Below are 12,785 nucleotides of genomic sequence, written 5' to 3' on the forward strand. Positions count from 1 at the left end.
CTTGGGGAAGCCACTTAATCTTCCTAAACTTTGGCTCCCTTATCTTTGAAATGAGTAAGTTGAGTTAAATGGTTTCTAAATCCCTTATAGCTTTTAAATCCATGAATCTAGCCTACTGCTAGATCTGGTATTTGGGAAGACTTAAGATGTGAGTACATAATAACTTTATGTGCAAAACAATTTTTATATTTAAATTATAGAAGGCTGTTATAAGCTATGAGATGGGTCTCCTAAAATGTGTTTTATTTTTCTTTAGAGGTAAAACATTAAATGCATGATTGTGATTTGTTCCAGTACTTGAATTATATTATTTTTGTTCATCTCTGAAATAAAGTGAACTTTAAAATAAAACTTGTGTTGCCAGAGATTGAGTAGATTTACTTCTCGGTCGACTGAAATTGAACAGAGCTCAGTGACCTCTTTTGTCATCAATGACTGTGTTATTACTTTCCTAGGCATCTATTCAACACTTGTTTTCGTTTCTTCCCAAAATTAGTCTTTCTTGTCATATCAAAATATTAAATGGATTTGTGATCCTAACTGTCCTTTACATTGTTTTGACCTGCCTTTGCTTCATGCCAGTATTAAGCCAGGTCTTTATATTAGAGAAGGGTCCATTGACCAAAATAAATATTTAAGAGTTCTGTATAGAATAGGACTGCTTCCTAGAGTGCAGGATCTCCCCTTATTCTAACATTTTGGTTTCTGGTTGACTTGGTTAGGTTTTGAGCCTGTGGTGATAGAGAACATTTTAGAAGGTGACGAGCTGCGCACAGACCTGAAAGCAGTGGAGGCTAAAGTCCAGGAACTTGGGCCTGATCACGTTCTGTGTGTTCATTCTACCACGTCCTGTTTTGCTCCAAGGGTGCCTGATAGGTAAATGATTTGTGAACTTTGTCTTTCACTGTTCATCAGTCTTTAAAATGCACTTACACTAATTCTGAGAGATGTCTAAGTAACATTTGGCAGTTAATGCTACTTGAATGGACTGTTGAAGAAACAACATAATGGCTTCAGAAAATAAAAATATGATATAGAAGAAGGAAAAGCAACTAGTACCAAGTGGAGACCCTTTTTATCACCTGAAAAAACGCAGAGCATCTCTGTTTTCTTGCTCTTCATTATGTTTCTGGCTTTCTAGCATCCTTTTTGTCATTATTTAATAGAAGTTTCTAAGCTAAATTTTGTATTTACATATTTGGTTTTATTGCCATCTCCACTTACTTGATCTTACAGTTAGTTTTCATATATAGAAACTATCAGTATTATAATAACAGATTTTAAATAGAAAATTTTAGGATTATTTATTGTCCACTGATGCATGTTGATGTATGGCAAAACCAATACAATATTGTAAAGTAAGAAATAATAATAATAATAATAAAATAAATAAATAAATAAATTGGAAGACTAACCCAGATATACAGTTAGGTATATAATTATCCTTGCATTTAGAGAAAATGCAAATGTTTAAAAATGGCAACTGTTTCCTTTACTAAAGGACGGCCACAAGCTTTTGCTCTGAAAATGTGGTAGGCTTAGGTATAGTAATATATATTTCTAGTTTTGACAGCAACTGTTTGTTTCATTTTAACATTTTTAATAGAAGTACTAATAATTTATAAAAACTACATTGACTTTGGACTATTTTCATAGCATCAAGTTACACTTTGATTTTAGTTCATGAAGTCACGTGATTTGACAATAATGAATGCATGTTAGCTTTCTTTATAGGCAGATTTTAAGACTTTTTAAGGCACTTGCTTCATTCATGAGCTTGAGTGCTGTTTTCAGATTATGTTACATATGCTTGAGTTGTTTATTCATTACTTATCAAATTTTAAATTTGTACTGAAATATTAAATAAACATCTTTATTTCTTCATTGATGTTTTTGCTATATAGAAAAATTTTAATGTGATGGAAATAAATTACATTTCTAAAAACAGCATATGGATATTTGTATTATTATAGATTATTTATCCTTGAGGATATTTTTGTGAGGATATTTTTGTTTTTGTTTCATTTTGACTTTTTTTTAAATTGACATAAGGTTGATTTGCAGTGTTGTGTTAGTTTCTGGTGTACAGAAAAGTGATTCAGTTATACATATACATATAAAAACAATATACATGTTATTTTTTTATATCTTTTCCATTAGGATTTATTAAAGGATATTGAATATAGCTCCCTGTGCTATACAGTATGACCTTGTGGTTTATCTATTTTACATATAGTAGTTTGTATCTGCTGATCCCAAACTCCTGATTTATCCTTCCCCCACCCCCTATCCCTTTTGGTAATCATAAATTTCTTCTCTGTGTCTGTGAGTTGTTTCTGTTTTGTAAGTTTGTTCATTTGTATCATATTTTAAATTCTGCATATAAGTGATATCAAATTGTAATTTTCTTTCTCTGACTTGCTTCACTTAGTATGCTAATCTCTAGGTCAGTCTATATTGCTGCAATTGGTGTTATTTTGTTCTTTTTTTATGGCTGAGTAGTATTCCATTATATATATAGGCCACATCTTTATCCATTCACCTATAGGTAGGCATTCAGGTTGCTTCCATGTTTTGGCTATTGTAGATAGGGCCATTATGAATATAGCTCAGTCACTGAATCGTGTCTGAATCTTTGCGGCCCCATGGACTGTGTAGTCTGCCAGGCTCCTCTGTCCATGGGATTATCCAAGAAGAATACTGGAGTGGGTGTCATTTCACACTCCAGGGGATCTTCCCACCTCAGACACTGAACCTGTGTCTCCTGCGTTGGCAGGGAGATTTTTTTACCACTAATGCCACCTGGGGAAGCCCTCGTTATGAATGTAGGGATGCACGTGTTTGTTTGAATTAAGAGTTTTGTCTGCATGCATGTCCAGAAGTGGGAATGCTGGATCCTATGGCAACTCTAGTTTTTTTAAGGAATCGCCATTCTCTTTTTCCATAGTGGCTGCATCAGTTTACATTCCCGCAAACAATGAAGGAGGGTTTCCTTTTCTCCACACCCTCTCCAGCACTTATTGTTTGTAGATTTTTTTAATGATGGCCATTCTGAGTGGTGTGAGGTGATACCTCATTGAAGTTTTGATTTGCATCTCTATAATAATTAGTGATGTTGAGCATCTTTTCATGTGCCTCTTGGCCATCTGTATCATTTTGAATAACTTTATTACCTGGTATAGGATAAGTACATTTTGTGTGTATTATTCTTTAGAAAAAAATCAGGTTTTTTTTTTTCAGTCAGAATTCTCATGTTTATTCTTATGTTAAATGCTACTGTTATTGGTGTTATATAATGAATGTTCCTGATTAGAGTGAACTTTAGGAACATGATGATGCTCAGTTATTAGTAATATGTTTGAATTTCTGATTTTATTAAATTTAAAAATACATTTTGATTTCCTTACATTAAGTTTAATTCCTTTATAGTTTTAATTTGAATGTATATATTATCTTTATTAATTAATTGGACAGTATTATGGGGCAGAATCAAAGAAAATGTTTTTTAAAAGTATCATTTCTTAAATTGATAACTTAAATTGGATTCTGAGTTAGAATACAATCCGATTCACATCAAAAATATTTTTTTGTTTCTCCTTGCCCTCTTAATACACATTGTAAATATTAGCAATTTGATCAATTCAGAATATTTAAAACTACTCACAAGTCCTTTTTTTAAAGTACTTTGTTATTATGATGCTTTATTCTAAAAGAAGTTTGTTCCATTATTAAGAAATACTTTCATTAAAATACAAACATGTGAAAGTGTCTTTTATAAAAAAAATACTTGTGTGTATTCCAGAAGGTCTGTTTTTGTTAAAAACAACATCTGATTAGTTTTCTGCCTTGATTTGTGAGGTTTATGAAAATGAGTGATAAAATAAAACAAAACTTTAGGGATATAAATTGAAAACTTCTGATGTTGAATAATGTTATTTCTGTTTGTAGTTTAAAAACATATTAGTGTACATCTACTGTAAAAGGAAAATGTGCTATGGATAAATAGATAATTAAGCTATTATATATTTATGATACATTCTTATGGGGAAGAATTTTTTACTTTTCACATGCTTTGTTTTCAATTTTATATTGTAGAGAGCATTTTTTAATAATTTTATCAAGCCATAAGGTTTTGTTTTAGCTTCATAGCATGAAGACATTTCTGTTAGAGATGACCTCAGTCACAAGTAGTATTTAGTTTTACAAAAGAGCATTATTTATTACACTCCAATTGAAATTTATTACCTTACTTTGCATAAAGTTAGACTCTCAGATTGTCTTAATATGAGAAGTGTCAAATGAAAAAGTAAGAGTGAATTTTAAACCAGCAGCTATTTAAAAGATTCTTTAGTATCCAAGTTGTTGGAAAACGTTATTTTGGTACTCAAGTAGTTTAATGTTCTGTATTTTTTAATACATTAAAGTCTGTTTGAAAATGTATTTTTTACTTTATGAGATGCTTCATATGAGACTTCTTAGGATTTCAAGATATGCTAATTATTTTGCAGATATTAGCTTTGGAGTGATAAGCAACTGAAAGCATTTAAAAATGAGTATATCAACCTTGTAAGAACTGTATAAATAATCTGCTTCTTGCTTTTTATATAGAAAATTTTCAAGTGATTTAAAAGCTGCCGTCTATATAGATTTTTCTAAACACTTGTTTTCTTATTTTTATTGGTAACATTAATTTAAAAGCTTTTTCAGGCTTATCCCTAAGTACCTACTATGTATATTAAAGGTGCCAAATTATATGCTGAAATACTGCTGTAAAAATTTCAGTTTGTCATTTTTTCCCCTAGTATACTTTTTTGATATTTAGTCGCTAAGTCGTTTGTGACCCCATGAATTATAGCTCACCAGGCACCTCTGTCCATGGGATTTCCCAGGGAAGAATCCTGGAGTGGGTTGCCATATGGATAACTTAAATTTTAAAACTTTTTTTGTAGTTTATTAAGGCAGAGTATGAATACATCTTTCTATTGAATATGTTTATAGGTTAGAAGAACTGGCTGTGATTTGTGCTAATTATGGCATTCCACATATAGTCAACAATGCTTATGGAGTGCAATCTTCAAAGTGCATGCACCTCATTCAGCAGGTAAGAGCTTCAAAAGATATGTCAAGAAAAAATGTATTTTAACATACTTGGGTTTATTACTTTGTTTTTCTTGCAACCTAATATAGAAAGACAGTTAGTTTAGCATCTTCATTTTTATGGAGCATTAGGAATTTGCATCCAGTAGTCACTAGTGAAAGTCATTATTCGCTGCTAGCGGCATTGGACTATAGCTATGCTCAGAACGGATATAAAAATATTTTGCCACAGAACACAGAGCTGAGCTTCCTATACTATAGAGCAGGTTCCCAGTAGCTCTCTACTCTCCACAGGGTAGTTGGTAGTGTGTATTTATCCGTCCTAGTCTCTCAGTTCATCCTACCCAAGGTGGGAGGTGGGAGGGAGGTCCAAGGTAGGGGGCTGTATGTAGCCAATTCACTTCATTGTACAGCAGAAACTAATACAACATTGGACATTACCAGATGGTCAATACTGAAATCAGATTGATTATATACTTTGCAGTCAAAGATGGAGAAGTTCTATGTAGTCAGCAAAAACAAGACTGGGAGCTGACTGGGGCTCAGATCATGAACTCCTTATTGCAAAATTCAGACTTAAATTGAAGAAAGTAGGGAAAACCACTAGACCATTCAGGTATGACCTAAATCAAATCCCTTAACGATTATACAGTGGAAGTGACAAATATATTCAGGGGATTAAATCTGATAGAATGCCTGAAGAACTATGGACAGAGGTTCGTGACATTGTACAGGAGGCAGTGATCAAGACTATCCCCAAGAAAAGGAAATTCAAGAAGGCAAAATGGTTGAAGAGGCCTTACAAATATCTGTGAAAGAAGAGAAGGAAAAGGCAAAGGAGAAAAGCAAAGATACACCCATTTGAATGCAGAGTTCCAAAGAATAGCAAGGAGAGATAAGAAAGCCTTCTCCAGTGATCAATGCAAAGAAATAGAGGAAAACAAGAGAATGGGAAAGACTAGAGATCTCTTCAAGAAAATTCGAGATACCAAGGGAAGATTTCATGCAAAGATGGGCTCAATAAAGGACAGAAATGGTATGGACCTAACAGAAGCAGAAGATATTAAGAAGAGGTAGCAAAAATACACAGAAGAACTATACAAAAAAGATCTTCATGATCCATATAATCACGATGGTGTGATCACTCACCTAGAGCCAGAAATCCTGGAATGCAGTCAAATGGGCCTTAGGAAGCATCACTATGAACAAAATTAGTGGAGGTGATGGGATTCCAGTTGAGCTATTTCAGATCCTAAAAGATGATGCTGTGAAAGTGTTGCACTCATGCCAGCAAGTATGGAAATCTCAGCAGTGGCCACAGGACTGGGAAAGGTCAGTTTTCATTTCAATCCCAAAGAAAGGCAATGTCAAAGGATGCTCCAACTACTGCACAAATGTACTCATCTCAACATGCTAGCGAAGTAATGCTCAAAATTCTCCAAGCCAGGCTTCAACAGTATGTGAACAGTGAACTTTCAGATGTTCAAGCCAGTTTTAGGAAAGGCAGAGGAGCCAGAGATCAAATTACCGTCATTGAAAAAGCATCATTGAAGAAGCAAGAGAGTTCCAGAAAAACATCAATTTCTGCTTTATTGACTATTCCAGAGCCTTTGACTATGTGGATCACAGCAGACTGTGGAAAATTCTGAAACAGATGGGAATACCAGACCACCTTACCTGCCTCCTGAGAAATCTGTATGCAGGTCAAGAAGCAATAGTTAAAACTGGACATGGAAGAACAGACTGGTTCCAAATCGGGAAAGGAGTACATCAAGGCTGTATATTGTCACCCTGCTTATTTAACTTATATGCAGAGTATATCATGCAAAATGCTGGACTGGATGAAGCACAAGCTGGAATCAAGATTGCCAGGAGAAATATCAATAACCTCATATAGGCAGATGACACCACACTTATGCTGAAAGTGAAGAAGAACTAAAGAGTCTGTTGATGAAAGTGAAAGAGGAGAGTGAAAAAGTTGACTTAAAGCTCAACGTTCAGAAAACTAAGATCATGGCATCTGGTCCCATCACTTCATGGCAAATAGATGGGGAATAGTGGCAGACTTTATTTTGGGGGGCTCCAAAATCACTGCAGATGGTGACTGCAGCCATGAAATTAAAAGATGCTTGCTCCTTGGAAGAAAAATTATGACCAACCTAGATAGCATTTTAAAAAGCAGAGACGTTACTTTGCCAACAAAGGTCCATCTAGTCAAAGCTGTGGTTTTTCCAGTAGTCATGTATGGATGTGAGAGTTGGACTATAAAGAAAGCTGAGTGCCAAAGAATTGATGCTTTTGAACTGCGGTGTTGGAGAAGACTCAAGAGTCCCTTGGACTAGAAGGACATCCAACCAGTCCATCCTAAAGGAGATCAGTCCTGAATATTCATTGGAAGGACTGATGCTGAAGCTGAAACTCCAATACTTTGGGCACCTAATATGAAGAATTGACTCATTTGAGAAGACCCTGATGCTGGGAAAGATTGAAGGCGGGAGGAGAAGAGAATGACAGGATGAGATCATTGGATGGCATCACCGACTCAACGGACATGAGTTTGAGTAGGCTCTGGGATTTGGTGATGGACAGGGTAGCCTGGCATGCTGTAGTCCATGGGTCACAAAGAGTCGGACATGACTGAGTGACTGAACTGAACTGAACACAACATTGTAAAGAAACTATACCTCAATTTTTTTTTTAATCTGTTTTTCTTAAAAAAAAAAAAACAACTTCAGTAGCTTATTTTATTTAACTTTCTCAAAATGTTCCATTACCAGTGTTCTCATTTTTCTAATGTACTTGATTATAGTATTCATAAAATGTTGAATATTTATTCTAGCATATAACTGTGGAGTTGGCAAATAGGAAAGAACTGTTTTCTATTAGGGAAAGGACTTGGTTCACTATTATGTCCTCAGTCCTTGGGACAGAACCTGGTACATAATTGGCACTCAATAATTGATTACTCCAAATTGAATTATATTTACTTGCAGTGATTATTCATGCTATATTAGTATATAGATAGATATTATTTAGGTATGATACAAGTTTTATGATTTGTGTTCATAATGATGTAAATCAAGTACTCAGTTTTGACACACATGTAATTTGTGTTATGTGGTTAAGAGTTGCTCACAGATTATCTGTGGTCTCCCACGTGGTGGTGAATGCTTCTTAGATCTGTAGGTCCTATCTTAAAAATTTTTTGTTTTCTTTTTTATTCTTTTGAGTGTACTCTGATATAAATATGGTTTATATGATAGTATTAGCCGATTTTCTTAATTTCTTTACTCAAAGGTTGTACCTGTTAAGATGTAATTGACTGCAGGTAACAGAAACCCAACCCAAATTAGCTTAGTCAATAAAGAAATAGATTAGCTTGCATAACAAAAGAGGTCCAGAGGTGGGGTGGTATGCCAGGTTTTTTAAAACCTTTGTGGAAAACCGTTTACTGTTTCCTCAATATCCTTTTCCATAACTCCTTAACTTTTTAAGCCTTCATCACAATTTTAGATTAGATTATATCTAATTTGAATAGTGGCAGAGGAACTCTTGAAAAAACCATGATTTCAGTGATTCATTTTTATTCCATCTCCCTTTCCCTCTTTTCCTCTCTCTTCCTCTTTAATTTTTAGCAGCCTCAGTTCTTTTAAAAGTTAAATATACCAGCATTCCTAAAAGTTTAGAAAAATGAGGAAAGAGTAGAAGATCACTCATAAACCTGTTACCCTAACAGTTACCCTTAGTAATTTCTGTATCCCTTTTCTCTCTTTTTTAAAATACATATATGGTTATAGCTGTTTTGTATACTTAGTATTAACATTTCAAATTTAGTAAAAATATTTAATTTTTAAATTTAAATATTTGTGTTTCTATACTCTCCACATGCTTATGAAGTTTTCATAATAATCAGTTTAATGGTTCCTTAACATTTATCCAGATGTTACATACTTAACCCAGCAATGTTCATGACATATTTTTGAATACTGGAAAATTTGATGGTGTAATTGAAGAATTTAAGACTACGAAAGCTTCCCGTGGGGTTATACATCACAAATAGACTACTTTGTCATCACTTCTCTTCATTTGTGAGGTGGTTTTACTAAAATTTTAACCAGAAAATAACATTATAAGATGGTGAATGAATTTTTATGAGGTAGTTGTTGTATTGTTGCAGATACTGTGTTACCTTCTAGAACTGATAGTTCTTTAAAAAAGCGAAGAACCCTACATGAACATTGACCCTTAGAAAAAGAGGTGGTGTCCCTGTTGCTTTCAACCAAACGAATATTTGGGTCTTATTGGTGCTAGTTGTTTCATGACATTCTAAAAAATTAAAATTAACTTTATTTCAGTAGTTTTTATTCATTGTACATGCCATTTACTCAGTATACACCATGTGTCAGGCATCCTGCTAGACTTTTAAAATTTATTAAATTAATCCTAACAGTTTAAGGTATACTTCTTATTGTTTCTGTTCTGCAAATGAAGAAACACACTCAGAAGTATTAAGTGACTTGCCTAAGGAACGAAGCTGCAAAATGGCCCATCTAGTTCTGTGTGACTCCAAAGCCCTTATTTTCCTCTAAAAAAACAAAGTACCAAAACTGCTAAGCTTTCTTGAGAAGATAGTATTGCAATAATCAAGCAATCAGGGAAGAAAGAGATATAACTAAAATGTTTCTGAATTCTTTTTTTTTTTTTAAGGGCAGTACCCCAGAATCACTTAATGCTGAGCATACCGTGCATTCTGATGTGCATATATGGCCAGGAAATTAACTTTGCAAAACGTATAATTCTGATATATATTAAACTGACTAATTTAGGAGACTCATAGAATATGGGTGTGAGGACACATTACTAGATAGGGTTGTAGTAGAGTCACAAAATTACGTAGAATTAATTTAAATTTTAGAGTTAGAGTGGATTGTTAAGCTCCCAAAGTGTGGGAAGCAGTGAGTGTTTTTATTGAGAATTTGAGAGAAGTAGGTGTTATACTGCTTATTCATAGACCTGTCAATTCATTCAACACATATTTGCAGGGTTCCCACAGATGTGCCAGGCACCAGGGTAGGTGTTGGGGATGCAGTAGTAATTGTAACAATCTTCATCCTCATGGAGTGGAAGCAGACAGTGAGCAATAAGGATGACAGGTCTTCATAAATGCTCTAGCGTTTGAGACGAGGGGTGTCAGATGGAGTGATCCAGGAAGTCCTCTCTGAGAAGTGACATTTGAGCAGAGTCCTGAGTGATAATGAAAGAGTGAGTTGGGTGGTACTCGAGAGAGATTCCAGGCAGAAAGTAACGCTGAGGCCAGGGTGTGCTGGGAATGGGTGAAGAAGAGCAAGGAGGCCGGTATAGCTGGGCCAGGGCAACTGAGGGCGGCAGTGAGGGTAAAGAGGTTCTGAGGTGGGGTAAAGGTTTGAGATTTTATTCTTGGTATGATCATCAGGCAATGGAAGGCTTTGAACAGGAGAATAGCCTGTGACTGACTTTTTTAAACCATCGTTTTGGCTGTGCTGTGGGAAATGGCCTGCAGGAAGACAAGTATGGAAGGTTGTTGCAGCTGCCCACGTGAGATGTGTTGGTGGCCTAGGCCAGGGTGGTAGCTGTTGAGGTGTTAAGGAACAGTTTGATTCAGATGTATTTTGAGAGTCGATCTTATAGGGTATGCTGATGAATCAGATGCAAGAAATGAGGAAATGAGGATTCAGGGCCTCCAAGACTTTTGTGAGCTGCTGGAAAGATGAAAATGCTGTAGGATACTATTTAATTCTTTAAACATGAGTTCTTCATCGCACTTACCTAGGTTTTTGCCAGGGTGACTTTCAGCATGTGCATGTGTGCTCAGTTGCTTAGTCGCGTCTGACTCTGAGACCCCATGGACCGTAGCCCACCAGGCTCCTTTCCATGGGGTTCTCCAGGCAAGAACGCTGGAGTGGGTTGCCATTTCCTCTCCAGGGGATCTTCCCAATCCGAGGATCAAACCCGCATCTCCTGTGACTCCTGCATTGGCAGATGGATTCTTTACCACTGAGTTTCCTGGGAAGCCCCAGGTGACTTTCAGTAAGACTCGTCAACTACATTTCTGACCTTGGGCACATCACTTTAATTTCTTTGTGCCTTAATTTTCTTATCTGTAAAATAGCTATTATTGTGACATCTGCCCAGAGGGGTATTGCAAAGGTTAAATGAGTTAAGAATGTAGAGTGCTTAGAACAGTGCCTGATGCATAGTAAGTTCTCTGTAAATTCTAGCCTTAATTATTGTATGAACAATCATCTGTTTTATTCACTGCTGCTGTGTCCAGGAACTGGAGCAGTGTATGATAATAGGTGATAGGTGCCCCAATATTTGTCCTCTGAATTAATGAGTAAGTGAATGAACTGATAAATGGCCACTGTTAACTTCATAGGACGTGCTCCTGTGTTTCCTATCCTGTTTAAGCCCTTCTAGCCTTGTAGTGTTTTTCTTTCCTCCTCAGTAATAGCCTCAGACCTTAGTGTGGAGAGTGAGATCTATACACCATTCCTGGCCTGTTTGTTTTCCTGCCACAGAGTTTGCTGGCCTTTGACTGCTTTCTGTGTTTTAGTAGTGAAAGGATTCTAGCAAAGTCTTGTGGACTGATTGCCCTCTTAGTACTCCTGCTCCCAATTTAAGTTCAGATTTCTCTTGGGACATCTTGGGCAGTACTTAAATGTTGATGAAAAGGTAACTCTGTTCCACTTTATATTTATGTGCTACTACCTTGCATAGTTTTCAGTTATTTGTTCAGTGACTTTGCATGGTTTTCAGTTATTTATTCAGTTAGTCTCATATTCTTCTCTCTGTTTTCCTGTGGTAAGATGAGATTTTCTCTGATCATAGTTTATGAGGAAATTAGAAAGGAGAATGATGGGGAATGTTACAATTGAAACAATCACAGGATAGCCGCCAGAGTGGTCTGTGCCCTTTTTCTGATTTTGCTGCTTCTCTCTATTGCCAGAATCTGGTCTCTCAGATTAGGCTACCTATCTGCTCCTTCTATTCTCCCTGAGATATGGATGTGGATATAAAGTGGGAAGATGAAGGTCAAATGTGGTTACAATATTAATAGGAATGTAGATTGAGAATACAGATTGAAAATCTGTGGCTATAGATAAAGAAGAAAAACTATCTTAGCTGAAATTTAGATAGTATCTCAGTTTTTAAGAGGAGAAAATTGAAACACATTAGGCAGAAGGTCATGGACTGTGTTGCATGGGACTAGAACTTAGTTTTACATTTCTAGCAAGTATTCCATTTTTCACCAGAAGATGAAATTTTCACTTGAAGTTCATTTGCAATGGAATAGGATCATCCAAGATTATGACATTAGGAAACAAAAGTTACGTAGAACCATTGCCAATAGTATACTTCCAAAAAATTCCATTAGTTGATATTAAAAATAGAAAATTTCTTTTCTCTGTTATTATCCAAGTGGTGGTAGGAGCAGAAAGTGAAAGTCGCGCGGTCATGTCCGACTCTTTGCAATCCCCTGGACTATACACAGTCCATGGAATTCTCCAGACCAGAATACTGGAGTAGGTAGCCTTTCCCTTCTCCAGGGAAAGTCGTGCAGTCATGTCCGACTCTTTGCAATCCCCTGGACTATACACAGTCCATGGAATTCTCCAGACCAGAATACTGGAGTAGGTAGCCTTTCCCTT

The 12,785-nt window shown here is 35.7% G+C and overlaps 1 protein-coding gene across 4 annotated transcripts in view; it reads left to right on the forward strand.

Moving 5' to 3' along the window:
* SEPSECS (Sep (O-phosphoserine) tRNA:Sec (selenocysteine) tRNA synthase) overlaps window positions 1-12,785 on the forward strand; it is a 39,191-nt gene that overhangs the window by 5,934 nt on the left and 20,472 nt on the right. For all 4 annotated transcript variants that reach the window (XM_006041990.3, XM_006041989.3, XM_006041991.3 and 1 more), the window contains exons 5-6: window positions 723-876; window positions 4,999-5,101. In XM_006041990.3, the coding sequence (XP_006042052.3) occupies window positions 723-876; window positions 4,999-5,101 (257 nt within the window). The remainder of the gene's footprint in view (window positions 1-722; window positions 877-4,998; window positions 5,102-12,785) is intronic.

The sequence above is a fragment of the Bubalus bubalis genome, chromosome 7 (assembly GCF_019923935.1).
Source record: "Bubalus bubalis isolate 160015118507 breed Murrah chromosome 7, NDDB_SH_1, whole genome shotgun sequence".
NCBI lineage: Eukaryota > Metazoa > Chordata > Mammalia > Artiodactyla > Bovidae > Bubalus > Bubalus bubalis.